This window comes from Larus michahellis, chromosome 19, assembly GCF_964199755.1.
Source record: "Larus michahellis chromosome 19, bLarMic1.1, whole genome shotgun sequence".
NCBI classification, from domain to species: domain Eukaryota; kingdom Metazoa; phylum Chordata; class Aves; order Charadriiformes; family Laridae; genus Larus; species Larus michahellis.
The window spans coordinates 2692694-2719853 of record NC_133914.1 but is presented as its reverse complement, the minus strand read 5'-3'; the positions used below and the strand labels follow the sequence as shown (position 1 = coordinate 2719853).

Here is a 27160-nt window from a genome sequence, read left to right as displayed (position 1 = left end):
CTGAAAGAGGGGAGATTTAGCTTAGATATGAGGAAGAAATTCTTTCCTGTGAGGGCGGTGAGCCCCTGGCCCAGGTTGCCCAGAGAAGCTGTGGCTGCCCCATCCCTGGAGGGGCTCAAGGCCAGGTTGGACGGGGCTTGGAGCAACCTGGGCTGGTGGGAGGTGTCGCTGCCCAGGGCAGGGGGATGGAACTGGATGACCCTTAAGGCCCCTTCCAACCCGAACCATTCTATGATTCTATGATTCAGCTGGGTTTGTTGAACGGCTGGACTTTCATCTTGGGCAGAGCAATGCATCTCAGGTGGGGTGGTGAGAGCCAGAGAGGGAAGAGCAGAGACATTGCATGCAGGATGAGAAGGCAGATCTTCCCCATGAAAATACAAGAGAGGTTTATATCGATTGCCCCACTGTGAAGCTGCTGGATGCCTTTTTCCAGGCTTAGCGTTGTATCACAGACCACTTCCACAGGACTCACTATGGGACAGAAAGGCTGCGGGCCAATGGTTTTGCTATGACGGAACTCGGAGGGGTCTGTCTTATGTGTGGGGAAGGGAGGGCAGTGAGGAGCTGAGCTGGTGAAGAGCTGAGTGTCCAAGAAAGGTGCCGGCAACCCAGCCTGCCTGTTGGGCTTTTACACAGTGAGAAACCAGTAAACTCAGAGAGAGACAGCAGAGAGCAATGCCTGGGGCCATGCGTGGCGTAACGTATGGGGCAATGAGCAGGGCAGCACACGGGCTGTGTGTGGGGCCATGCGTGGGCAGTGCAGAGGGAGCCCAGCACTTGGTGTGAGGAGCGTGGCAGCCCCAGCTGGGCTGGGGACATGCACCCCTTGCCATAACCCTGCCATCCCCAACGATGACAGCAATGCTGGGGAAGAGCAGCACGGCACTTGTGCTCCGGCACTGGGGGGACAGCTCCGCCTGGCAGATGTGAAGTAAAGGTGACCTGCCCAGGTATGACACAGGGACTGGGCAGGTGCTGGCTGGTGGGAGCAGGCACGGCTTGGCTGCAGCTGTCACGTGCGGCCTGATGACAACACACTGCAAAAATCCAGCCTCAGGAGCAGGTACCATGGGAAAAAAAAATAATTAGGAGAAAGAAATAGCAAGGAGATGGCACCTCCTCTTCTGCTGGAATCCAGAGTGGCCCTCCACTCTCTCGCATACCAGCGGATGCTGGGGGATGCAGGTGGAGCAGCTCCTCAGCAGGACCCCCATGCCCAGGGTGCCCCCACTGTCCCACCAGCACTGCCCTCCTACCCAGCCTGAGAAGTTTTGTAGAGGAAATTTTATAGAAAAAATTGTAGCAGCTCCTGCCTCTACAAACACAGTGCGCTGCTGTCTCTGCCAGAGCTCAGTGCTGGTTTGCCTCAAGGAATCTGTGAGATCCGTCCTGCTGTGATCTGTAACAATATTGGGATTAAATTAGCTTCCCTGAGCTGCAGAGGGGTCAGTGTGTGAGGCCCCCTGGTTAATCCAGCAGGCCAAAGAGAACAGAAGCCTCCCTGCATTGGGAAAGGAAAACAACGGGGTCTGTTTGCAATCCATGGAGCTAATTCAAACAGCATTCCTTAAACAACAGGGGAAAAGGGCCTTCGAAGCAAATGAGAAAGGAGCGTTTCCCAACATGCGCATAATGTCGCTCCTTGGAAAGAGGCGAAATGTCCAGCCTGCACAGGGCACGGTGTCAGAAAGCCCGGCAGGCATGAAAGAGAGATCCTGAAAAGCAGGGCAGCTCGCCAGGGTGCACACGTCTGCCACTTAAACTCTGCCTTCCTGCCCCACGCCTGGCAAGCAGGAGGCAAGTCAGTCCTGTGGACCCGTCTTGATCTGCCCATGGCAGTGCAGGGGGTGCAGGCAGGCACCCAGCAGGCCGCCTGCGCCACGTCTGGGGTGGGTTGGGGCATGCGGATCTTGCTCTTCCATCATCCACGAAGAGTTTTACGCAAAAGTCATCTTCATGGCTCTGCAGCTCGCGACTTCTCACCACCAAACTGGGGTGACCTCCCTGGGGACACTCCCAGACGGAGACACGCTTCCCGCACGGGCCGCTGCCAGCGCTGGCCCCTCCGAGCGAGGTCAGTGAGCAGCGCTGCCCGGCTGAGAGCCCAGGCTTGCTGGCTCTGCCCGGGAAGAAGAGGCACGCCTGGGTGATCCTACCGGAAAGTCAGCTCCCTTTCCTCTCGCTCTCAGATCTCCCCGTGGAAGGCATTATCCTGCGTGCCCCCATGCCTGACCCCCCAGCGCGGCTTGTGCAGCCTCTGTCAGGAACTTGATAGTTGTCTTTGCAACCAGAGCAGTTGTTTATGCAATAAGTTAGGCACTTGGGATAACTGTATTACCAGGGACTGAGGCCTGCAGGTGTTCAGATATTATTAAAAACAATTGCCCAGGCTATCAATCATTCTGCAGGAGATAAGCCTTCTGCGAAGCAGACCCCTGTGTCAGAGCAGGATGCAGAGAAGCAGCACACCGCAGGTCGAGGCTAGGAGCGTCAGAGACAACTTCAGGACATTCTTGCTTTCCTTCTGCTTTCTCGGCGAGCGTCTTTTTTGCTTTTTGCTTATGCTGAGATATTATCAAAGGCTGATGAGGCACTAAGAATGAGTAATGCGCCCTCGGTGCCAGCCAAGAACTTGTAGGCACTGGTACCTGCACACAGGGTTAATGCGGAGGGCACAGAGCCCTGGGTCTGACAGAAGCTGTGGTGCTCAGTGCCGGAGCTGCTGGGTTGCAGATCTGCTGCCTCTGCCCCAGGGACTCCTGCCCTCAGCTGGGACCGGAGGCTGAGGGATGCAGCTCCTGGCAGGAGGCGTCTCGGCCCTATCCTGGAAGTCCCTGTGGTCCCCAGGCAGGGTGGGCTTGCCATGGAGGAGAGGCCTTTCCCCTGGCCAAGAGAGGCAGAGGGGGATGCAGGACAGGAACTGGAGATGGATGAACTCAGACCAAAAAATGGCAGGTTTTTAATTGGGAGAGGAACCCTGCACTTGAATGGTGGCCTGAGGGATGTGGGGAAACCAGTGGGTGAGGATCTTCCCTTGGCTTCCTGCAGAACAGGACACGGAGCCCGGCTGGGGAAAGGCTGGAGCCAAACAGGCAGGGTCACCCAGGCTGGGTGATACCTGTAGTGGAGGATTAGACCTGCTGCTTGCTTTTCCACCTAATGCGACTGCAACTGGTGAATTCAGGCAGCCTTTGTCTGCTCTGGGAATACCCCAATGCCCCTTTCCCTGCACAGCGTGTTCCTGAGGGTGAGCTGTGGGCCGTGGACAATGCTCCCCTGGCACCGGGAGCTGGGACTGCAGCTACTGCCCGCATGGCCCAGCCAGAGGAGCCCAGGCTGCCGGGCACCTGCTCAGCAAGGACTTTTGTGGGCGGCAGAGAAAATCTCCCAAGTCAGCAGCTCTGCTTTCAATCTGGAGCCGCTTGGCGTTTTTACCCTGCTAAAATGTGGAATTTCATATCCTTTTGTACAAGAGAGAAACAGCCTGTTTAGGATTAATTTAGGATCAGCCTCAACAGCCATTAGCTAAAGAAAAACAAAACGGTAAATTAGCTGCCTGTCAGAAGGGGAAGAAATGTGGGACGATGCTGGATTTATTGTGGAGGGTGTTAAGGCAGGATTTAGTGTGATTTATTGTCCTCTGCAATGATACCTTCTAACACCAGGGAGCTGGCAAGCACGTCCCCTTTGCCTTCATTCAGATATACCGCTCTGTTCGCTAATTATTGACGTGTCCAGTAGCCCTGTTCTTGCAGCTGGGTTTGTCAGCATTTCCATTATAGAGCTCTGTCTTTGGGGTTTATTGCTCAGTTATAAACATTTGCTCCAGACTGAAACTTGACCTACAGCTGTCAACTGGAGTTGCAGTGCTTTGAGAAAGATTAGAAAGAAAAAGGTTTGGCTATTCAATGCAAGCATAAAATACAAGATCTTCGGTTTATGAGATCTTTTTACTCTTACAGTTAACTAAGTGATTTTGGCCCAGAGCAACGTTTGATGGTACTTCAGAATTTCCTAGAATAGAAAGTGAAAAATCTCTAAATATAAACAGAAAACATCTTTAATATGGGGACTCACAACAGCGACCACTTTGCATCTGCCCAATATTCAAAACACATTCACTAACGCTCCTGTGAGACAGTGATGATCTCAGAAGATATCGTTTACAAGTAGGAAACTGGGGACATTTAACGAGGTGCCAAAGAAAATTCAGGATGAATAAAACTTCTATATACACACGCATTAACACAAACACAACGCAAAGGAAAAGCTCCGTGAAGGGTGAATTTTCCTTTTTGCCTCTTTTGGGTTATTTTGCATCTTTGTGTTCATACCTGCCCCTACACAAGCACCGTGCAAAGCAGAGGTGATTGCAAGTGTGTGAAGAACACAGAGCCGTGGGACTCTTCAAGCCCCAGCGTCTTTGGGGGCTGCTCCGTGCTACCTCCCATACCCCAGCCCTCCTCTTCCTCGAGGCTGCCGTACCAGTCCCACAAAGAGCTCCAGGGCTTGTGCCAGCAACTGCTGGGGATGTTCAGAGACCCATCTTCAGTGGTGGCTTGTGGGCAGTGGGGTATTGAAGGGGACCTGCCCTGGCCCGCAGCAAGGGACCCAGGTGAGGATTCATGAGCCACTGTAGGGCCCTTCACAGCCTTTGGAAGAGCCTGTGCCCTCCGGCTTCCAGCTAGGAGCCCTGCAAGCTTGGGGAGGATCGAGTGAAGATAATGCTGCTCCTTGTTGCTCCAAGACTTTTGCTAAGCGCTACAGGGTGAGTCACTCTGCTTGGCATGGGTGTCTCACCCATCAGCGTGTTGTCCTGTGATGTCCCTAGGAACACTTGAAAGCTAAGACAGAATTTTACTGATTACAGAAGAATTATGGCATCTGCTCGAATGCATCTTACACCTAAAATAAATACTGAAAGGTGTTCAGATGGTTGGAGAAGTTGACTTACAAAAGGGGGAAGATAAATATGGAGCATACAGTGCATCTCCCTCTGCAGCTCGCTGACTCTTGCCTATTGCAGGTCACTGGTTTGGACTTCAAGGAGGCTACCTTCTGTTATGGCCAAATAACCTTCCTGTAGAGAGTTTAAAAAATATTGCCATTGATTTTTGCAGCACCTCTCAAGAAGCACAGCCTGTAAATTACCTTCATCCAGAGAAAGCCAGAGGCAACTGGACAAAGAAAACCTTAGAGAGGGGCAAGCTTTCTGTCCGAGATTCCCAAGAAAGGGAAGGTGAACATGAAGAAGCAGCAGCCTCCTGCCCAGCTGTGGAGGCCAAGAGCACGGGTGGTTCAGCAAAGTAGGGAGAAGACATACTGCATCCTCATGTACTAAGGATGATGGTCTTAAATGGTAAGGAAGGGAGGATGGATAGACTTTGCTGTCCCTTCCACCACACCCTTGTATCCTCCTGAGCCCATCCTTGGGTGGGAGTAAGCCCTGAACCTGCAGCTTCCCAGGCTCTCGGGGGCACCAAAGGGAATTAACAACCTTCCCCAGGAGACTGCTGGGGTCTGAGGGGCTGGCCCGTGGCTTGTCACACAGCCATGCCCCTGGGACCACCTACTGGGGCACCAGGTCTCTTGGCAGAGTCCCATGGCCACAGGCACCACATCAGCCCCGCGGGAGCCGGGAACAAGTGTTGGTCATGCGCAGGGACCTCCTGCTGGTGGCCACATGGCACTGATGGGAAGCAGGCAGACACGGTTCCTGTTTATGGCTTGCACAGAGGCACCGACGCGGGGTCCAGCATGGCTCCATGGCCATGTGTCCCAGTAGCACCAGCTCCCCCACCCCCGGTCCCCAGTGCGGGGGACACACAAGCAGCCAGAACCCCCTACGCCTCCCTCAGGCTCCCCTGGGGCTGGGGTACTTCTGCCTCTTCCCTGGGGGACAAGTGTGCTGGGGATGCCCGCTGCCAAGCGCAACCTGCGTGGAACAGCATCGCCTGCCAGAAGGCTGGTGAGGGTGAGATGCCGGACACTGCCCAGGCCAGATCCTGCTCAGCCCACCAGGAGCAGTGCATCCTGGGGAAGGTCCCTGCGCCTTGACGTTCCCCTGTGTGACCAGGCGAAGCAGGGGTCCAGCCCGTGCCCCTCCTGGCTGCCCCAGCTAAGGCAGAGGAGGGAAGGGGAGCTGACGGCGGCGCGGGGAGGAGAGGTCCTGGGCTGCTCAGGTGTGATGGAGTGCAGGTATCCCAGCACAGCCTCACCGCAGTCACGCTGCTTTCCTGAGCACGAGCATTTCCTCCTGCTGTACAGCCAGAGATCGAAAAATAACCAGGCTTTCGAGCTCTTTGCCTTAGTGCCTTCCCCCCTCCAGAGGATAATAAGCTGCTTTTAATATTTGACATGTTTATTAACAGATGCAGTTGTGACAGCTGATGACTTCATATGCCAGTTACCACTGAAATGTTAGTAATAACTTGGAATTAACTGTCATAAATAAAAAAGACTACAAAGACAACTAGATGGTGTGTCACTCTGCAGTAATTTACTGAGACCCCGTTGGCTCTGGATGCAACGCTGGAAGGTCCTTTGTGGAGCTCCAGTCCGGGTTTTGCAACAGTCACAATATTTTGGCTGGATATTGTCTTAGGAGGTGGAACTAGTGGGGTGGAATTCCCTCATGCAGGAGTTTGCACTAGATGCCTTTACAAAGCTGGATACTCTGGTAATAATAATAATAAAAAACCCCTACCCGGTGGATGGGGATGGAGTCTACGGCATTGAGACCAGGATTTATTAATGTGCAAATTGCTCTGATATGATCACATACTTTCTGCTTTGCATACGCAGGGAGCAGCGTGGGCTGATGGAGTATGAACTAGCCTGGGCGATCTTTACGAGCTGAAATCCTGCACATCACAGAAGGGTTTGTTTCTCTGCGCAAAACCTGGGAAGCTGTTAGAAACCTGCTTTAAAAAACAAGTGAACAAAATCCCCAGACCCAAACGCACCAGACTGCTCCATGAACTCGCCATGAATATATTTTTCATTTTTTTTGACAGAAACGTGCATGTAACTTTCTCTGGAGGAACCGAGGATTTTTCTAGTTGGTCTTGTAGTCTTTTAAAACTGAGAAACCAGTAGAGTCTTTTCAGCAGTGATGAGGGAGTGACAAGTCAGAGGTAAGGGTTTCAGAATGCATGTTTGTTTAGATGAAGCTTTTGCAATGTGGGCTGCTAATGAGGAACGCAAGCCTTGTCAGCATCCGACTTGCGGGTTTGCCTTGTGCAATGTGGATAATGAGTTCAGACAATGAAAGCTGTGAGAAATCACAGCACGATCTGTTGGGATCCCCGTCTCCCCCACCCCCAAGGTGCATGGGGCTTTGCAGGGAAGCTGGGCTGCTGCGCGCTGTCCCCTGCCACTGTTTTACCTTGCCAGACCTGGGAAGGGGACACGGAGAGCTAGTCGCAATATCGATCTGTTCGCTGGAGCTTGTTGCTGATACTGGACCAGCCCCAGGGTCCCGCTGGCCCCAGCACAGACGCTGAGTGCCGCACAGTGGGCTGCAGTGCCCTGCCTGCTTTCCCACTGACTTCCAGAGCCGGGAGCGTGCCCGAGCTGAGCAATGAGGGGACAAGGTAGTTAAGCGGTTGCTGTCTCAATATTGTCCTGGCTGCACCTAACTCAGCCTCCTGCAGAGGACGGCACCCATGGGGGCATGGCAGGCACCTGGAGAGTGCGGGGTAAGTACGTACTCCCTGGGTTTTCGGACGGAGGATCAGTGGGGAAATGGTTAACAGCGATCATGGCAATAATTAGACGTCCGTGTTAACACCCCATGCTGATGTGCAGGGGAAGTGCTGCTGGATCTCGGCGCTGGGCTGCTGAGCCTGTGGGTTAGCGAGGGCTTGGGGCTCGCTGCAGTGTGTTCCCGCAGCCAGGCAGGGACACGGCTCCCCAGCGAGGGCTCGAGTCCAGGTGATATTTCAGCCTCCGTCCTCCTGGTCCTCTGTGCCAACTGAGCCAGGGTGCTGCGAGACACGGGTGCAGGCGACTGGGGAATGGTCACCCCTGGGCTGCTGGGGTTTCTTGTAGGCTCAGGTGCGTGAATTCCCTTGAACAGCCCTGGAGGCAGACGAGGGGGTGTTCAGGTGATGCGGTTTGGGTTTGAAGGGGTGTCTTACAGTAAAAGGCATTAAAATAGGGTAGTACCAGCAGAAGCAAATGTTGCAGGGCATGGCAGGCATGGAGCCTGCGTGGGTCGGGGGGTACCAGTACAAAAAATCCTGTTACCTGAAGGTCCGTGAACTTGGGGCAGGGCTTACAGTGCTGTTTGTGGTGGCCAGGTTTATGCTGAGATCCTGCGGGGACCCAGCACTTGCAGTGAAACATCTGCCCAAAGTGTTCTCCAGTTTGAATGATTTTGGCTGAAGCCCGCCCGTGACCCTGGAGCAGGTGAGCTCCTGACTGCCCGATCACCTCATCCCTGCTGCGGGGCCGGGGCCGCGGAGGCTGGGTGGGAGGATGGCAGCAGCACCGCAGGCCTGGGAATGCCGGCGCTGCGACATGCCTGGAAACCACCCTGGAAAAAAGGCTCATTTCAGCTGGATCAGCTCCCCAGCCCTGGCGTGGCTGCTGCGAGAGCAGCAGCACCACCCTGAGGGACATGGCGGGGAGCGAGCCGGGGTTCAGGGGCACCCGCTCTGGGGCCAAAGGGGCACAGATGTGACCCCCTGAGCACAGCCGAAATAAGCCGGCCATGCCAGCCCGTGCAGGCAGCGGCAGAGCAGAGCATAAACGCCATGTTTCCATCTCAAGATAGTCTTGAGCTGGCAGAGCAGCTCTCTGCCCATGCTATGGGGCTGTGGGACTGCGGTGAACGCCAGATCTGGGGGGCAGGTCAGCCTCCCCCAGCCCGCGGGGATAGCACCGGGGTAGGAAAGCAGGGACCTCGCAGCCGACAGAGGCAGGGACTGGCTGGAAAAGTCACCTTCCCCAGCGCTGTGTGAGAGGGACATGTCATCTCCCCTGAGGACAGAAGTGCCCGTCTTTGCCCGAGACCTTGGCAAACACAGAGACAGCTTTCCAGCCGTACCCATCAACAACCCGCCTCCAAGGATAATCCTCTGGGATTGCAGCTTCCCCACTCACTCGTGCGCAGCCGGGTGGTGTGGGCTGGCTGCACAATGTCCTTTGTCGCAAACCGCCCAGGCGATGCCAGGCTCTGCAGAGCTCAGAGCTGGGTTTCCCGCTCCCAGCAGTGCAGGTTGCTGTCACCCCTCAGAAAGGCAGAGCTCACAAGTGCTTGTGGCAGGTCTGGAGAGAGCCCAGGCTGCCCGGCCTGCTCCCTCCCACCAACCGAACGCGCTGTCCTGCCCAGTGCCCAAAGCTGAGGCTGCTGATTATTTTTCCCAGTTGTGTTTTCTTCTGCTGCTGAAATCAGTGCTGCCTCTGGCTCTGCAGGGCTCAGGTTTCCCAGGCAGTGACATTTCAGTGGGAGAGCCAGTGCCCCGGGAATCCCTGCAGGAAGCTCACACTTGGCAGATGCTTCCTTTGCACATGGCCAAGTGGAACGCCCCAGGTGCTGTTTAGGGTCTTTGCCCCTGGGCTTTGTCTCTGCTTTTGCCTGAAGAAGCTGATTAGCACAGTAGCTTGTGACTCCCTGGGCTCCTGTAAGCCCTGGAAACTTGCTTTTAAAAAGCATGCATTTAGAGTCAGTTGTGGACGGTTGCTGTTCGGACACATTTACACTGAAATAAGAGGGGAACTGGGTATTGACCCGAACGGGTGCATACTGGTGTAGGACAAGAGCCTTAGCAGTACACCCTGGCTGTGCTTCCCATCTTGCATTAGACCCCCTGCTCCCCGCACGCTCAGGGTCTCTGGGAGCAGGGGCTATGTGCTAACACCGTGTGTGTCTGCTCTGCACCTCCCGGGGAATCTGCTGAGCGTATTGCTGCGCGGCAATAGGGCCTTTAGGGTTGTTGAGGACCCCTTTTGATGGAAAAGCGAGGTTTTCAGTGCCTTGCTCTGTGTTGCTCTGAGATGGACTGTTTTGCAACTCCTGGTCTGAAATGTGCTTTGGTTGCTGCTGTTCTGGTGCATTTTGTCCCTGGCTGGCACTCAATAAGTGAGTTATTGAACTGTAGGAAGGCTTAAACCTGCAGGAAGTTGTACCTAATAGAAACAGGTTTGATTTTTTCAGTGACTGCATCTAAATCCCTGGGCAGCTTCCCGGTCTGCAGCACCGGAGATGTGCCTGCCGGGACGACTCCAGTGCATTTTCGGATGCTGCTCTGTTTTTGTGGGAGAAATAGCACACACCGAGCCTGCAGCCTGCTGCAGGGCTTCGCTGCTTCCTTCTCCTCCAGACCAACGTGCCGTCTCTCTGCGCCAGTTAGACGGTAATGGAAATCCCCCAGTAAAATATTTCCTGATGTTTTACAATGCTGAAGCACAAGCGCTCCCGGAGAGAGGCCTGTGGCACTATTAATCGCAGCATTACTTGGAGCAGCTACTGTGCCGGGCACGGCACAAGGCAGGCGAGGAGCTGGCACCGAGTGGAGCAGGGGGCTGGAGCTGGTGGGGAGGCTGGGGTGCTGCTGCGGCAGAGCCCGAAGAGACTCCCTGCCACCAGGCTAGGGCAGAGGGGTGGCCACGGGCAGGAGCCTCTCCTCAGCGTATTCCCCATCAGCGGGTCACAGCACGGCTCCGCAGATCCGGGGAATGCAGTGCAGAAGCTGGTGGAAGGAGTCAGACCTCAACAATGCTGTGGAGAACTCTGCTGCCAGATTGGTTTTTATTATTTTATTTTTTCAGTGAAGTTTATGGGTTAGGGATTTTGCAGAACTTGGCACTGGGATATAATATCAAATGAAGACCTTCTGGTTCGGAAATTTGACTTAATGCAGCCTTCTTTTATTGCTTCGGGGATTAAGCAGAACAAAGTGGCTCTGCATGTGCATGTGCAGAGATGTTTGCCGGCTGGAGGCGCGTGAGACACCCTGTGGCAGTCGCGACGACCGAGCCGTGTGTGCATGGGACCTTCTTCCGTGGAGGGTTTCACAGCGCTGCTCGTGCAGCGTTAGCACTATCTCTGCCTTGCTGACAGGGAAACACCTCTCGGAAAGACAGCGGGGCAGAGAGACTTTCCCAAAGAGCTGCCCGCCAAGGTCAGCTCTGGTGACAGTCTCTTCCCGTGCCTGGATGGAGGCTCCCGCTCCATGCGCCTGTCGGCACTCGCCTCCCAGGGCTGGTTCCTGACACCCGCGTCTCCTGGCAGGCACCGGGGGAGCGAGGGAAGATGTGCGCTTTGGAGCGCGCTGGCTCTGCTCCCTCGACGGGCTGGGGAGCCGCACAGCCACACCTGGGACTGCGAGCTTCAGATGTCTTGGGGAAACTTTGCTTGCCGGAGACTTTTGCCAAGGGAGGGCAAGGCATGCAGCGAGATAAATGCGTGTGTGGGCTTCTGCTTGTTTGAAAGATGCCTCCTCTCCTGCTGGCTCTATCCCATCTCTTGAGGTTCAGACGTGCTGCAAGAGCAGCTCGCTGCTTCCCGGGACAGGGCCAGGCTGGGTGCAGGGGCTCACGGTGGCAGCAGTGCCTGCCGAGTTAGGGTGCAGGGTGCCATGCCGGCATCGCCACATCCTACTGCTGCTTGACACTGGCCCGAGGGCTTTGGTGGGTGCCAGGGACCTGTACTACGCCTGGGCAGGACAGCTGGTCCTGATGCCAGTCTGAAGGAGCACGTCTCCTCCTGTCCGTGCATAGTCTCCTTTATCTCCCCTCCCGTACCCGATGGGATTTGTCCTGCTCTGAGCCCTGCTCAGACATTGGGCAGCAGCTCATCGTGCCGGGAGAGAGGACCAATGCATGCCCCACGGCCCCCGTCCTTTCTCGCAGCCCTGCTCTTCTTAGCAACCCTCTCGCATTTCCTTCTCCTCTTCCTCCTCCTGCTCGCCTCCCAGTGCTTCCAATATCCGGGCGCCACTATCATTATTTGATGGGCTTGTTGAAAGTTTACACAAAGGCAGGTTGGGGAATCTGCTGGCAGCGTGGAGCTGGCCCCTGCCATAAAGAGCCTCCCCGGGGCCAGGCTCTGCCTGCCCTGGGGCTGGGGAGGGCGCGGGGCGATGTGTCCTGGGTGCCGTCTCCCACCCCTGAGCCTGCCGGGCGCAGGGCTGGGACCAAACAAAATCAGGTGAACCCCTGCAAAACCGCGACTCTTCATGCAGGCAAAGGCACTTCTGAAAACCCTTCTCCTTGCATATTTGCACCCCCTGAACAGACTGCCGAGGTGGAACTCAGATTCTCTATCCAGCTCCAGGACCTGGAAACCCAAATTTCCCTGCGCTCATAGCTGATGTCCAGCCGGCTGTTGGCAGCTGACCTGGCAGTTCCCGGGGGTTCATTACTGAAGCTGCTGTAATCAGACTTTGTCCTGCCTCCAGCCCTCGCACAAGCATCTGGTCCTTCTCTCCCAGACTCAGTAAACCTTTGGAGAGCCCGTTTACATTACGGATAGCCTGATACATTCAGCAAGAGGCAATATATCAGCAATTTAGTTATTGTGGATTAGGTCTCGAATATCCCAGGGATATAATCTTGGTCTTTCTCACCTTGTGTGTAGGAGGACTAATGGTAAATTATCTGGATGGTTTACATTTTCTGGTTTGTATTGGAGCTCCCAACGACCAATTTATCCTGATTGAATTGCAAACAAGGCTTACTGTCATCTCAAACGCAGGGGCCAGGTCTCGCCAGAAATGAATTCAGAGCAATTCAGGTTACCCCAAATTCTTTCTGTCGATGGGATAATGGCATAAATCCTGCTAATGTTTACACTGGAAATTGTTTGCAGCAACCTGAGCTTGACTGATGGCTGCAACAGCAGAAAGAATCATAATTTGTGTCCTGAGCTGAGGGTGGGAAGAGCTGAAGCCTGGCCCTCATACTGCAGCCTCTGCCGGTGGGCACGCCGCAGACTCTGTGCTTGCGGGGAGGTTTTGAAACACTGGGATTATGCTAGTGACCTGCCTTGGCACTGCCTTTTCAGCATCCGCGATGCCAGTAGCTTTTCTGTGCTGAGTGAGCAGCTGTGGCCAGAGGACCAGGCTCACTTTGGGCTAGAAAGCAAGGAAACAAGGAGGAAAAAGTGTATGCTTGTCTGGTTTGTACTTGTGGCCTCAAGGTTTCCCATGGCACTTCCCTGCCCTTGCGTTGAACAAGCTCTGAGAGATGGGGTATGTGGCGGCGGCATAAGCTTCACGCTGGCTCTTGGCACGCTGGGGCTGTATTTGCTCCCTAAGAATATCCCTGCACCGAGGGGACTTTGCCTAAACTGTGAGTGCTGTTGTGTAAACACTGCAGGACGCGGAGCAGGTTCAGCATGTACTTCCTGCGAACGCGCTTCACCTGCAAACCCACCGTAATTAAAAACAAGGAGCAGGCAGAGCGGGGCAGCGGCACCATGCTCCCTCCAGCGCAGCTGGCGCTCAGCACTAATTTGGGGAGAGTTTGGACCCTGTTGTACTGATGCTGCCCTGCTCACATCAGCCGGTGTCCCTGGGGTCCTCTGGCTGTGCTGTGCCGTGCCGTGCTGTGCCGTGCCATGCTGTGCTGTGTGTTGCCATACTGTGCCATGTCGTCTGTCCGGAGGGTCCCTCCTCACCTCCGCGCCAGGGAACCCCACGTAATGCCCAGGTCCCTGCACATGAGCACGGTTGGAGGGTGGCTGTGGGGCCAGGGTGGGATCCCCTCTCCACACAGCTCTCCGCTCTGGTAAACACTCCCAGCTTAAGCACTTGACAGTGTTTATAAAGCAGCTTGCAGCAAACAGACTTGGAAGTGCAGAACAAGTTGGTGTTTACACAAGCGACTAATTATTTATTTGAAAATCCCGTGGATGAGCTGTGGGCTGTAACGACAAGCACATGGGGAGCGCTGTGCTCCTGCCCCAGCAGCGCTCGGCAGAGTCGCAGCAGGGACACGGTGAAAAGTTCAAAGCCGTCGGGGCAGGAGGACGACGGCAGCGCTCCGCAGCACCCGATGACCTCTGGGCTCCACTGGCACACGTGAGCCAAAGCTGCCGTGAGGTCCCCGCTTCGGGACACCTCTCGGCATTGAGGCATGTGCTGCCACCAGGCCCGGCAGTACCTGGGTCACGTCTCCCTGCAGCGGCTGACTCAAGGTGCTGCCAGACTGCTGCCACTGCTGTGGGCAGCCCTCTCCCTTCAGCTACTTTGCTGCCGTAGCCATAACAACTCTACGGCTGGGCTGGGGCAGGGGAGCCCCTCGGCAGGTCCCCCACCCCACGGGGGGCATGGGAGGGGGCCGGCAGCCTGGGGTCCGTGTCCGTCCCACGGGCAGCACATGGGTTGTGGCCGGGCTTTGTTCCAGCACCATTGCCATTGGCCATTTGGGGCATCGGTGATTGCGCAGTTATTATAAAGGGATTAAAACCATTTTCTGTTTCATTTGACCTCACAGAGTGAATGTTGTCACCTTTATTCCCACACAATGGCAGCCGTTGGCTGGGCTTTGCTCTGCCAGCTGCAGAGAGAGGAGCATGGCCCTGCCTGTCAGTGCCAGAGCTCTCGCTGCAGCCCGGAGGTCGCCAGTCCTGCACACCAGCCACAGGGCACATGGAAAACCACTGCCTGGGTCTTTTCCTGAGGGAGCAGCACACGGCTCGGCAGCAGCCCTGCCTGCGTTGCCTCTCCCCAGGAGCTGGGCAGTGCGACTGGCAGGACCACAGGCTCGGCTGCACCAGGGCAAGGACAGGGCACGCGGTGGCTCCCGGGCTGGCTGTGCCCGGAGCCCTGCGCGCTGGGCTGCCATCCGGCAATTTCCCACCTCATTGGATTTTATTTGCTCTCCAAGAAGTTTATGCAGAGCGATTGGTTTGCTGCCCAGCCTGTCCTCCCAGCATTGCCGTCTCGTGGCCCTGTCCTGGCATGCACTTTGGGCACTCACCGCCACCGCTGCTTGGCAAGGGCAGCGCGGCACTTACAGCCAGGCTTGCTGCCGAACGCCGGGCTTCCTCCATTGGCAGGGCCATGCAGCTCCTGCGCTCAGCTCTGCTCAGCACCGCCTCTGCCCTCGCAGGCAGCGCTGACCCTTCCCTGCTGCTCCGGGGGAATTGGGAGCTGGGAGGTTTGGAAATTCCCTCTGAGCGAAAACGCGGCGCTTTGGGCAGCTCCTGGGACGATCCCGCCCCGTCCCCAGACAGCCCCGTCTCCAGCTTGGGACTGCAGGCTCGCTTTCGGCTCGGCTCGACTACCAGCCCCAGAGGTGCCCACTTGATGGGAAACATCTTGTGCGCTTGGCAGTCCACAGAGGCCATCTGCTACTCGAGGAGGGGCGGCCGAGGGGGACTGGCACTATTTTAAACAAGTTACAGCTATAACTGTATGCAGCATCGGCAGATGGCATAGCTGTGTTAGGCGTTTCTACGTGTGCTAACTGTTATTAAGCAACAGAGTGACTGGTGGAGGAGGTTGGAGGGCGATTCACTGTCTGCCTGCACCCCCTGTGCGCCGCTCCCCCAGTTTGCCTTGTGGCTTCCGTGCTCGGCCACCGCAGCACCCAGCCCAGCCGTTACAGCGGCGATGTCGACCAGCGACTTAATCTGTTCTCCTCTTCCTTTGCAGTTCCTGCGAGTGCGCTTGGAAACTGCAAGCAGCTAACGCTCACTGCCAGAGCCCCCAGATGGGACTAGAGCCAAGCTCCTGCGCTCCTTACGGGGATGAAGGTAGAGCCATGTTACCTGCTACCTAAGCTCGCTGTTGCTGATGTAGTTTGTGGATATGGTCCCGTACCAGGCTTCGTGCACAGACTCTCAGCTCTGATCCTGCCTGAGACGTTTTAGCAGCAGCAGAGAGATCCCCAGCTGTGGAGCGGGATCCTCCGACCACCCTGCGACGGAGGGGCTGCAGCGCTGGAGAGTTACTATGCAGCTTGGACTGTTTGTGGTGGTGGTTTTTCTAAGCTCGATGGATCTAACAGGCAGCAGCAAAGTGGTGAAGGGCAAGAGGCAAAGACGAAGTATGTATGAAATGCTTTTCTTCTCTACTACTTCTTGTGATGCTGTACAGTTCATGCAGATGGTGAATGTGTTTACCAACACAGAGAGCTGGGCAGAGCCTTGAGGTGCCCCGCGAGCCCTCGGAGCTCCCCAAGTCCCACTCCTGTAGAGGTGTGCGTTACCCTGTCCCGCTGGACCTGCTGCAGCCCTGAGCCGCAGGCAATTGCCCCGGCATCCGCAGGCAGTGCCGGGCAGGGACAGGGAGGAGCAGCCCTGCAGGCTGCGGCTCCGGGCAGGGACGGGCCAGCACTGCTCCCCGGGAGCTGCGGCACTCGGGTGAGCTGGTGCCCACAGCAGTGCTCGCGGCCAGAGTAGTTTGCTCTGCGGATAAGGACGGGGTCGGCTTCCCCCCTTCCGGCAGTGCCGGGGCTGCTGCAGCCCCTGATGGTCTTTGTCCCTGCAGGCACAGAGCAGGCAGGCAGGCAGCAGTGCATCCCACTGAGGCTGGCTCCCCCACAATTGTCATGCGCCTTCCCGGGAGAAGTGAGTAGTAGAGGGAAGGGAGTGTGTGAGCAGGAGCTGCGCATCACTTCCCACCTGCCTGCCCAGAGCTGCCCTGCTGGCAGGCTCCCGTCCTGCACCGTCCTTTCCCCCGCGGCCACCCTGTCCCACCTGGACCCCCCATCAGGCTCTGCCCCAGGCAGCGTCCATGCACGTGTGCCCGCTCAGCTGCTGCAGGGGTGTCAGGACGTGGGGCGGCTTGGCTGCGGTGGGACCCCTGGTGCTGGGGGAGTGCGGGTTTTAATTATCCCTCCAGCCCAGGCAGTCCTTGGCCAGTCCCAGCCCAGGGCTCACACAGGGCATCCAGGCTGAATCGGCACAAGGGCAGCCACATGGGTTTGCCCTCGTTTATGTAAGCTAGTTTGAGAACTGTTTTACATTAAAACTGTTTTAAATCAAATTGTATAAAAATTATTTTATATTAAAACTGGGACTGCTGAGCCCTGTGAGAACAGGGAAGACTTGATGTCATAGCTAATGTTATAAAGTGCAGTTTCCAGTGAGGGCCCAGTTCATACCTTTGCCGTAGAGGCAGACCTTGGCACCGCGGCCCGGCGCTGCAGGAGGGATGGGGTCGGATCCCCTGGGGGTCCCTGCGTACAAGGGGCCAGGGCCCAAAATGCCGAGGGTAGGTCCCGGTCCAGACCCAGCAAACCCTCCTGGCAGCCGGGCACTGAGGGTCCACGGGGATGGGGACCCCTGTCTGCTTTCTGTTTCATTTCCCCAGGCGTTGGCAGCCTCTGTGCCCACAGACCCAGCGATGGGGCTGGGACAGGCAGCAGGGGAGCTGCTGGGGTCTCGGGTCACTGTGGGGGGAGAGGAAAGTTTTCTTACCTCTCAGTCTGGCATGTGAACACTGCGGTGCTCCGCACTTGCTTTTGAAGTGTAGTAAACACAATATTTAAAAGAATACATTTTTTTAATACACAGCTTTTCTATAAACAAGGACACTGCTTGCATAATAAACTAATAAAAATAACCTGCATTCTAGCCTGCAAAGAATGCTATTGGTTTCAAAACAAGCAGCATTTTATATGATAATTAAAAGCAGAAAACTCTGAAGACATGGGACTGAGTATTTTTCTTGGACTGAATTTAGGAGCTGAGAACACATCTCTATTTTGGGGGCAGTGAAATCTCCTGCACTGCCAGATAAAGTTAACGTGAGCAGGGTCAGAGCGAGATGTAGCTTGGGACACAGCCTGGCCTGAAGTGCAGCGCAGAATTAGTCAGACGGTTTTGCTCCGGCACCGTGTGGCTCTGGTCCCCGCTCGTCCTGCAGCGTGCCCGTGGCTCGGCGGGGCAGCACCGCCAGCTCCAAGAGGGGACATGGCAGGGAGTCGCTGGCCCACCCGGGCACGTGTCCCTCGTGGGTGTCTGCCCAGCGCGGGCGGCAGAGCTGATGGTCAGGGCTGGGAGGCAGGGGGCTAGTGGGTGGCAGCGCTGGGACTCTGTAGAGTTGGTGGCTGCTTCTGGGTCCTGCTCCTCACTGCTGCCGCTGTCACGACCCTCATGCCTGTGCTCAGTGCGGTGTTGGTGCCTGTGGGCATCGGGCACAGGGCTACGATGCCCAGCTGGAGCGGTGCCGGGGGCTGCAGTGAGCGCGTTGGTGCAGCAGGACCCCAGCCCTCGGGCTGCCCCAGTCCCTGCCCTTCCCGCCAGTGGTGCCAGTGCTTTGGGCCCGCAGCCGGTCGTGCAGAGCCTGGCCACATGGGCGGACACTAACCGCTGCCTCTCTCTTGCTCTTCCAGTTAGCACCGAGCTGAGTCAGGGCTGTGCCAGGGGCTGCGACCTGTGCTCCGAGTTCAATGGGTGCCTGAGATGTTCCCCCAAACTCTTTATCCTTCTGGAGAGGAATGATATCCGGCAAATTGGGATTTGCCTACCATCTTGTCCACTGGGATACTTTGGCCTTCGCAATACAGACATGAACAAGTGCATCAGTGAGTACAGGGGTGGGAGGGAACTTCCTTGTGAGGGTGGTGAGCCCCTGGCCCAGGTTGCCCAGAGAAGCTGTGGCTGCCCCATCCCTGGAGGGGTTCAAGGCCAGGTTGGACGGGGCTTGGAGCCACCTGGGCTGGTGGGAGGTGTCCCTGCCCAGGGCAGGGGGTGGATTGAGGTGATCTTTAAGGTCCCTTCCAATGCAAACCATTCTGTGATTCTGTGATCCCTGAGTCTTCTGCTCACATCAGACTACATGACGACTTTGTGGTTTTTTTCCCCAGAATGCAAAATTGAGAACTGTGAGTCCTGTTTCAGTCGAAACTTTTGCACAAAATGTAAGGAAGGTTTGTATTTGCACAAAGGGAGATGTTACGTCACATGCCCCGAAGGCTACTCTGCTGCCAACGGCACCATGGAGTGCAGCAGTCCTGGTAAGCGACGCTTGGGCACCTTTCACTGAGCTTTTTGTGTGTCTGTCGGGTCCAGTTGCACGTATTGCTACAGTTTGGTTTAGATGATAAAATGAACCCCTGAGAGACGATGGCTCATCTTACCCATGTTGAGCGGGTGACGGTAGAGGCCAAATCCAGCCCTTCAGAGGGCAGAGTCCTCTGGACACCAGCCTAGACGGGGAGCAGCACCCCAGCGTTGCTGCCGTGTTTTTGTGAAGTGTGACTCAGAGTGTGCGTGGTATGGCAAGGAAGGGGGTGCCTTGAAAACTTAGGAAGCTGCTGGGGAAAACACATGTACCCTTCAAGCCTGAAGTGGGGGAGAGGTGCAATGGAGTTCGAGGGCCCTGGGAATCCCTGAGGCAGCAACGGAGAAACGAGAGTTACCGCTGTCCTCTCTCGTCATCTGGCAGCACAATGTGAAATGAGTGAGTGGGGCCCCTGGGGGCCCTGCTCCAAGAAGAGGAAGCTCTGTGGCTTCAAGAAGGGCAATGAAGACCGAACGCGGCGGATCCTGCAGGCTCCCTCCGGAGACGTGTCCCTGTGTCCTGCCACCACGGAGGTGCGGCGATGCACTGTGCAGAAGAACCAGTGCCCTGAAGGTGAGCAGATGTGGGATATCTCGCCATCCCTCCCCAGCACCCCTTACTTGTCAGGCACAAGTATTCAGCCAATTGTCCAGTATCATAAATGCGCTGCGCATCTCAGTACCCCTCTGCGGTCCAGGGAACACAACGTGACGGCAACTAGAAAGAGCCCTGGGTGGAACCAGCACAGACCCCGGGTGGGTGATGCTCAGCACGACTTGCTGTGTGTCCCTCGGCCTTTCAGATGTTTTAGCTTCTTCCCTGGCCAGAGAGCAGCAGGGCAGCTGAGCAGGCAAAGGCGCACGCCTGTGCGCTGCGGTGATGGGAGTTGTCTTCCCCTCTACCAGAATGCTTAGGTCTGGGTTTTTCCCAGGAATTAGAGTGTCTTTGGGATGAATGGTGGTTTGGTCATCCTCTTATGGGATGGATGAGGATTGCAGCTGGGTTGAGTGTTTTGAGGGAAACCGGTTCTGAGCAGTGAGTAACACCGCAGGGATTAAACCGCCGGGCAGGGGGAGGCAGACAGGGCCGATGTGTTCCTCTGCTGCACCCAGCAGCCTGCGTTAGCTAAGGGGCTTGGTATGCAGCCGCGGAGAAACGCAAGCGTTAACACTTCTGCTGGAGACCGACAATTACACAGCTAAATCCGGATTTGATCCTTCTTCCCTGTTTGTGTTTAGGCAACGGCTCGCAATGCCAAGCACGGCCTGGCAGATAGGGCGGCTCTGGGGCACCTTTGTGTGAGGAGGCTGCAGGCCCTTCGGGCCACTGCCGGCAGCAGCGGGCCACGGGCCAGCTCACTCTGCCGGGGAACCTCCTGATGCCCCTTTGCTTTTCTGCAGGGAAAAGGAAGAAGAAGGAGGAGCAAGGAAAGCAAGATAACGCGAATGGGAACAGAAATCGGAAAGACACCAAAGACGCTAAGTCTGGCACCAAGAAGAGGAAGAGCAAACAGAGAGGGGCCGCGGTCCCCGCGACGTCCGCCAGCCCTGCCCAGTAGCTGCCCCTTTACGTCACCTGATGGCAAGACTTCATTGCTGCTATGTATATGAAAGCTTTATTGAACCAGAGCACTGCTACACAACACGTACACATGTCCAGAAAGACAGACATATACTCCCAGACCGACCCACAGGCCCGACGAAACCACATACACAATACTTAAGGAGGCTGCACACCCCACCACCACCCAGGAGCGCAGGAGGACGCTGCCGAGGAGTGGGAGCGCGCTCGGAGGGAAGCCCACCTCGCCGGAGCTCCGCGGGGGACGCTGCAGGGAGGAGAGGTGGAGTAAGAGTCAGCCAAGGACCCGGACGAGAGACTTCACGACCAAAGGTCTCACCCTCGAGACCGGGCGTGTGGCCCCAGCGCAGCACGGCTGCAGCCCGTGGGACGAGAGGACGAGACTGGACCCGCATGGCAGCTCTCCCCGACCTGGGACCTGGACTCATGCAAAGGCCTCTCTCTCTTCCCCCCACCCTTTATTTTGTGTTTTAAGCTGTATGACTTTATCATTGCGAATACATGTTAAACGTTTGTGGTAAGAGGTCAGTGGTATCTGCCCTGAATCTGCTTCAAAGAGTTATTTCAAATTAAAAAACAAAAAAAAACCCAGAATGACAACCAGCTTCCCGAGTGTGTGGTTCATGCCTTGGCCCCTATGGAGGCTGATGTCCCACAGGACAGAGACTCACTTGTGGAAGGGAAACTCACCAAAGCTTTAAGAAAATCCCAGAAAATGTTGCCAGCTGCACTGCAGCCACAAGTCAGCCGTCCTGCGCTTGCAGGACCCCAGCTGTGCTCCGCGGAGCCCCCGAGGAATTTCCCACTGAAGGATCCAGTTAACATGCAGCAGATTGAGAAAATGAGAGGTTACAACAAACCACAGGTTGCCGAAACATTGTGACTCTGCTTGCACAGTCACAGCTGCGGGACTCCATCCCGGGCTGGGGACACGCTGCTCCGTCTGCCCGGCCACCACCCAGGCGTGTCGCAGGAGGGAAGGCAGGCGGGAGGGGGAAGGCACAGTTTGGGCACTGCAGAAGACAAGCAAACCATTACGTTTGGTAGAAACTACTGGTCTGCATGCCACCGACTGGAATTCCCTGGATTCAGCACAAGTGCTCCTGCTCTGCAAGAGCCAACACCTGGGCAGAGGAACTGGGACGAGGAACGTGCAGGACGGAGACCCACGCAGGGCGCAGGCGAACGCTGCCTTCTCTGCAGGGAGAGCTCTACCCTCGGCAGCGTCATGGGTGGCATACTGCTCAGTTTTCCTTCTATTCTAACATGTTCTTCCTCGATATAAATATGTGCAGACATTTAATTCCTCTGGAGTTCAGCAAAAGCCCGGTGGTCCTGAGGGACGGAGCCAGGGGAGGTGCCGTGGCTCTCCGAGCTGTGCCCGGGGTGGATCAGTGACACGCTGCTGAAGCTCCCCCAGTAAGGTGATGGGCAGGGAAAAGCCCACCCCAAAGCTAAACCTGGCGAATACAGTCTCTGCTGCTCTTGCTTTTGTACCATTCACACCACCTGCGGTTTTGGAGGGCAGGTTTTGGAGCGAGCCAGTGTGCGGGGATGCCTGCGGGAGAGCCCCCGCTCGCCCCGATGGGTTGCCTGCCCGTGCCCCGCAGTCCCAGTCCTCTCCTGGGAAGAGCCGGCAGTTCGTGGCGCCGGCCGAGGACTCGGCCCTGGCAGCGGACACCTGAACTCTCCCCTCGCCCCGTGCGCTCTGCGGCTGGTTTGGCTCAGCGCAGGACGTGGGAGCTGCACAGTTGTTTCAGCTCCGGAGCTGTACCAAGCTCTCCGTGACTGCTCCGCTGGCAGCAAAACCTTTCAGCCCATCATCCACTTTGTGTTTAAGTAAACAAGAAGCCGTTATATCTTTTAAAGGGGATTCCATTTCAGCACAATGATAAACGACCAGCATACCAAGCAGAGAGAGAAAGAGGTTCTTAAAAGTCATCCTTTGAGTTGTTTATGGATCATGTTCAGACGATTCCTGAAAGCCTCCCAGCTGAAAGATCAGATCTCACTTTATTTTCTAGCCTGTGAGATAAGTATTTTGTTTGTGCCATGGCGTTGCATGTAAGCAGAACCATTTTTTCCCTTCCGCTTTTTAGCAGCAATAATCAGTAACCCTTTCACGAACCTCAGCTTGCGAATTCATAAACGACTCCTCCTTCCCTCCTGCTGCAGTATCTCAGTCCGGTTCTCAACAAGGATTAGAGAGAAGCCAGAGTGCATTAGTAAGGTTTTATTCACTCCGTTAACTGACTGGATTCCCTTCGGTCACTCATGGCAATATTAGCACAACTATTTCAAAACTCAACTGCATATAATAAATCAACACAACCTATTTTGTAGAACTTTCTAGAGGTTTTTTTTTAGAAAAACGGACAAACTTCTTTCTGTTGTAGCCTTCTCCCTTCTTTCTTCCCTTTTTATAGCAAAACGGGAAGAAAAATGGGGAGAAAGGCAAAGGAAAGTTTAAAATGCGTATTAAGAAAATCCAAGATTTTTTCAGTATGGGTGATTTTAAAATTAAATGGTTTTAGAAAAATTAGGAGGAAAATATAAAAAAAAAATCAAATTTCTTTTCTTTTTTTCTAATCAGCTCGAGCATTGTGCTTATTCCCACTCCCAGAGAGCTGGTTCATTTATGACTTTAGAAACATTTTGCCTTTGACCCATGTGATCTGCGCACTGAGCTCCACGGTCCAGGCCGGAGATTTCCTTAGACAGGGTGATGTCATCTCAACTCACATGCACACGAACGCTCTCTTTCCGCCCACCAAATGAAATCTGTTGTGGTGTTTTCTCCATGGCATCACTGTAAAATATGCTTCTTTAAACAAATAAATAAATAAATGGGTTTGCTGAACAAGCTTTCTTTGCTTTATTCACCAAAACTGGAGTCAAACCCCAGCTGACCAGAAATGTCTGAAAGAGGGAGCCTCTCCCCAGTAACCTGCCACCCGCAACCGTCCAGAAGCCAAAGGCAGCCGTATGGAGGGTGGCAGGGAAATGTTGCTGCTCTGGCTTCCGCACTATTCGCGTGCCGTGCTTTGACCCGACCTAGCTGCTGAACTGGAGAAGTAGTTGCTGGATGGACAGACAGACAGACAGGTCCTTTGTCAGAAACTCCGCTGCACAGAAAACACCGTCATTGTCACTGCTGAACAAACCGGTGTTTATTCACTGGACAGGCTTCTACCCAAAATCCGCGGTTTCTAGGCGGTTTGCTTAGCTTTTGGGCAATTCATCCCACGTAATGGGGAACAAAGGGCAAGGAGTAATATATTAACAGCCTACAGTCGTGGGTTTGGAACTGTTTAATTTCTATCTCATTTGCCGAGATTTAGGAGGTAAAGCAGACAAATTTCACCAAACACAGGTTGGTTGTATTATATTTTTATCCTCTCTGTGTAATGTAAATCTGTATTTTTCATCAGCTACAGTCAAGTTAAATGTGTGCACACATACTCCTCAAATGGTAATTTACTGGCTTTTTACCCCCGTGGAGATGGAGGCAGTGTATATACTTTTTAGTTCATGTTTACGTTAAAATGATTTCTCACTCAGAAGAAATCTTAGCTTTGATTAAAGGAAATAGAGTAGGGTAGTGAAACAGGTTATCCCTAATACTATTACTTGGATTACATCGTCTGAGGGGTCTTTTATAGATATTTACAGATTTTATTAAGTCAATAGTCTTCACAGAGAAAGACGTTAGGCATAACATTTAAAAAAAAAAACTTTATTAAAATTACAGTCAGCATAAATAAATCACATCGATGGCTTTTATACACATGAGAATATATTATAGCCAACTGAATGCCAAACCATAGTTTAGATGGCCAGAATCGCCACGATTTTTGAAGAGCAGCAGGATCTTAGCAGACAAAGAAGAGCCCACCAGGTAGATAAGACATTGTTATTTACATCACAAGCTAAAAAGCTTGGTTAGAACCTTGTCTGCCACCGAAACAGCCTGCAAAAGGCCACGTCAAATCCTGCGATGCGCAAGGCTAACATGCACGGTGCAGCACGTGCAGCTTTCCAGAAAAGGAGTCACTTCTCATTACTATTAAAACCAAATCACAAAAGTAAAACATTTAGATGTAAATGCTTCAGCTTCCAGATTGCTAGTAAACACTCAATTCCTGCGAGAGGGATCTGCAGCGCTGGCGGACGTTCAAGAGCGAAGCAGGAGGCTCTGCAGGCCCGCAAGAACGGCGCAGCCCGAGCGTGGCACTCGCTCCCAGGGCTCGATCCCGCTGGGCATGCGCCGCCCGCGCTCCCAAAGTCCTTTTCCATCTTTTGGCCTTTTTTGCTTGACTGCGATTTTCCCCTCCTCCCTCCAGCTTCCCTCTGTTGCTTTCCGTCGCCACTTTGGGAACTCCAGATCCAAGGCAACGATATCTGGGATCGCTTTTGGGTTTTTTTTTGCTAAGGAGCTGTCAAACCTGGAGCCTTTTGCCAAGGAGCCTCCCGCTCCTGTAAGTGATAGCCCTCAACTGAGCTGGGAAAACTACTGTGACGAGAAAGCATCTACGGTACGTTCTGGCCGGGCTTGGGATGGTTTGAAGGCTACTACGGAACCCAGTCCTTGCGCTGCAACAAGGAGAGTAAGATGGCTGATGTTGCCTTTATCCTGTTAAATAGAACAAAGTAGCTCAATACCACACCGAAAGTGCTCGGAGTACAAGTCCAGTCTTGTTCTGAAGTTTTGGAAATCTATCTTTCTTTCATTTAATTGACAAAATCTGTAGATCATACAAGGAAGACAGTCCCTGCCAAAAATCAACCATCACTAGTTTTTAATAATACAATGGGAATAACCCCTTAGAACATATGTAATTATGGCAATGAGTCATTCCGATGGCATCACACAACCACATTCACTGCGATTTTGACAAGGAAGAGGCCAGATAAAATTCAAAATGATTTCATTTCAGCAATGGCCAGGCTGGTCGTGTCAACGAAGCTGGGGCTGTTTGGCAGATCCGACAGGCCTGGCATCTATCACAACCCCCCTCTCCTGTCTGGCACGCAGCGCGGACAACATCGCGCTGCAGCCAATTTAAAAAGGGGAAAAAAAGTGAAAAATTGAAATGGGAGGATGCATCAATAGCAAACGAGAAGCTTGTGAGTCATACAGCAACATAAAATTAGTTTAGTAGAGTAAAATATCTGACTGGCATGTTATCAGATACACAAGCAAACAACCACAGCTACAGAGATACTGCGAGTTAAATACTAACTGTCAGCCCCAGCAGTGTAATTTTGGTCAGGAAAGACTTGAGAGAGAGGAGAGCGCAGCTGAAAGGATGAATTTCTTCCCGTTTGAATGCAATTCCCGTATGTTTTCAGTATAACCTTTTCTTATGACAGAAAATAGGGGATTGTAGCCCGCTCCGATTTGGGCGACGGGGCTCACCGTGAGCCAGGCTGGGACAGTCACGCCGAGACCTCCCCGGGAAAGCTTCCAACGTGGGAATTCAGCAATTCGCTCAGACACATTACCAATAAAAGTTCTCCACGACATAACCTCATGTCTAAAGCTAGCTATTTCTATTCTTTCACAGAAAGAGACAGCATTTTTCTGGATGCACTCCAAGGTATCTTGCTAACAATAAAAAGAGTGTTTTCTTAAGGAAAAGGAAGAAAGAGTGGGGGAGAACAGAGCAAGGATTACTCAACTATTTAGTCTAAAAATTTGAAAATCAAAAGGATCTTCTGACAGATTGATATCAACTCTAATAGAAAACACACTTGTCCTGGGAAAACTCTTCTCCATGAGCCTCAAGTCTGATAGCTTAAACAATTATCTACAATTTGGAATTAATTTTTTATGCCCACATCAATGTGTATTTTTTAAATGCCCAAGGCATAGATAATTCTATTAAGAGAAAAAACAGAAATCATAGGCTTAACCAAAACAGACTGAAAATTCAAGACCGCCATCTTACAAAACAGCTCCCAAGTCTTGACTCATTAGGACTTTGTTGTACAACAGGGACTATGCACTACCTAAACGCAAAATGCTGAAAATCATGAAAAGAACAAAATCTTTGAAGCTCTGCTATTGTTCTGGATTTAGAAGAGCATGAGCAGGACTGGAAGGAAATGGAACTAGCTGTGAATACTCTGCTGCTAGTAAGTATTTAGAAGCGATGGGCCAGACCTTCATTTGAAGAAGATTCCCCAACGTGCTGAGCAGTTTGGCCCCAGCCCAATCTCTGCTATAAATTAACACCATTTCAGTGGAGCTTTGTTAATTCCCCCAAGGTGAGGATCTTTCCAATTTCTATTAAAATCTGGCAGTAACATAACGTCGGCTCAGTCTTTAGACATATAATTTGCCTAAATTTGATTTCGTTTCTGCACTGTCCATGCAATTCTTTACGTGCATACAAAACCGCCAGTGTTGTTATTTCTAATTTTAAAAAGTCATTGCCAGTAACCTAGAAAAAACAGCCCCCTGTGCCCATAAACACCCCACCGCCGCTGCCCCGCCGCTGCGAGCGCGCCAGTGCTCCCACCAGCATCCCCACACCGACAGACCAGTCTGCTGACCACATGCATTCATCTGCGAATGGAAACGCGCGCGAATGCCAAGCGCTCCCAAA

At 53.9% G+C, this 27160-nt stretch overlaps 1 protein-coding gene across 1 annotated transcript; it reads left to right on the top strand.

Moving 5' to 3' along the window:
• The first annotated feature begins 6612 nt into the window (after positions 1–6612).
• RSPO1 (R-spondin 1) lies at positions 6613–21120 on the top strand. Its single transcript, XM_074562778.1, has 6 exons — positions 6613–7139; positions 15612–16005; positions 18298–18489; positions 18772–18921; positions 19353–19541; positions 20369–21120. The coding sequence occupies exons 2-6, from the start codon at positions 15912–15914 to the stop codon at positions 20524–20526; spliced, it is 783 nt and encodes a 260-aa protein (XP_074418879.1). The 5' UTR covers positions 6613–7139; positions 15612–15911; the 3' UTR covers positions 20527–21120.
• The last annotated feature ends 6040 nt before the right edge of the window (positions 21121–27160 follow it).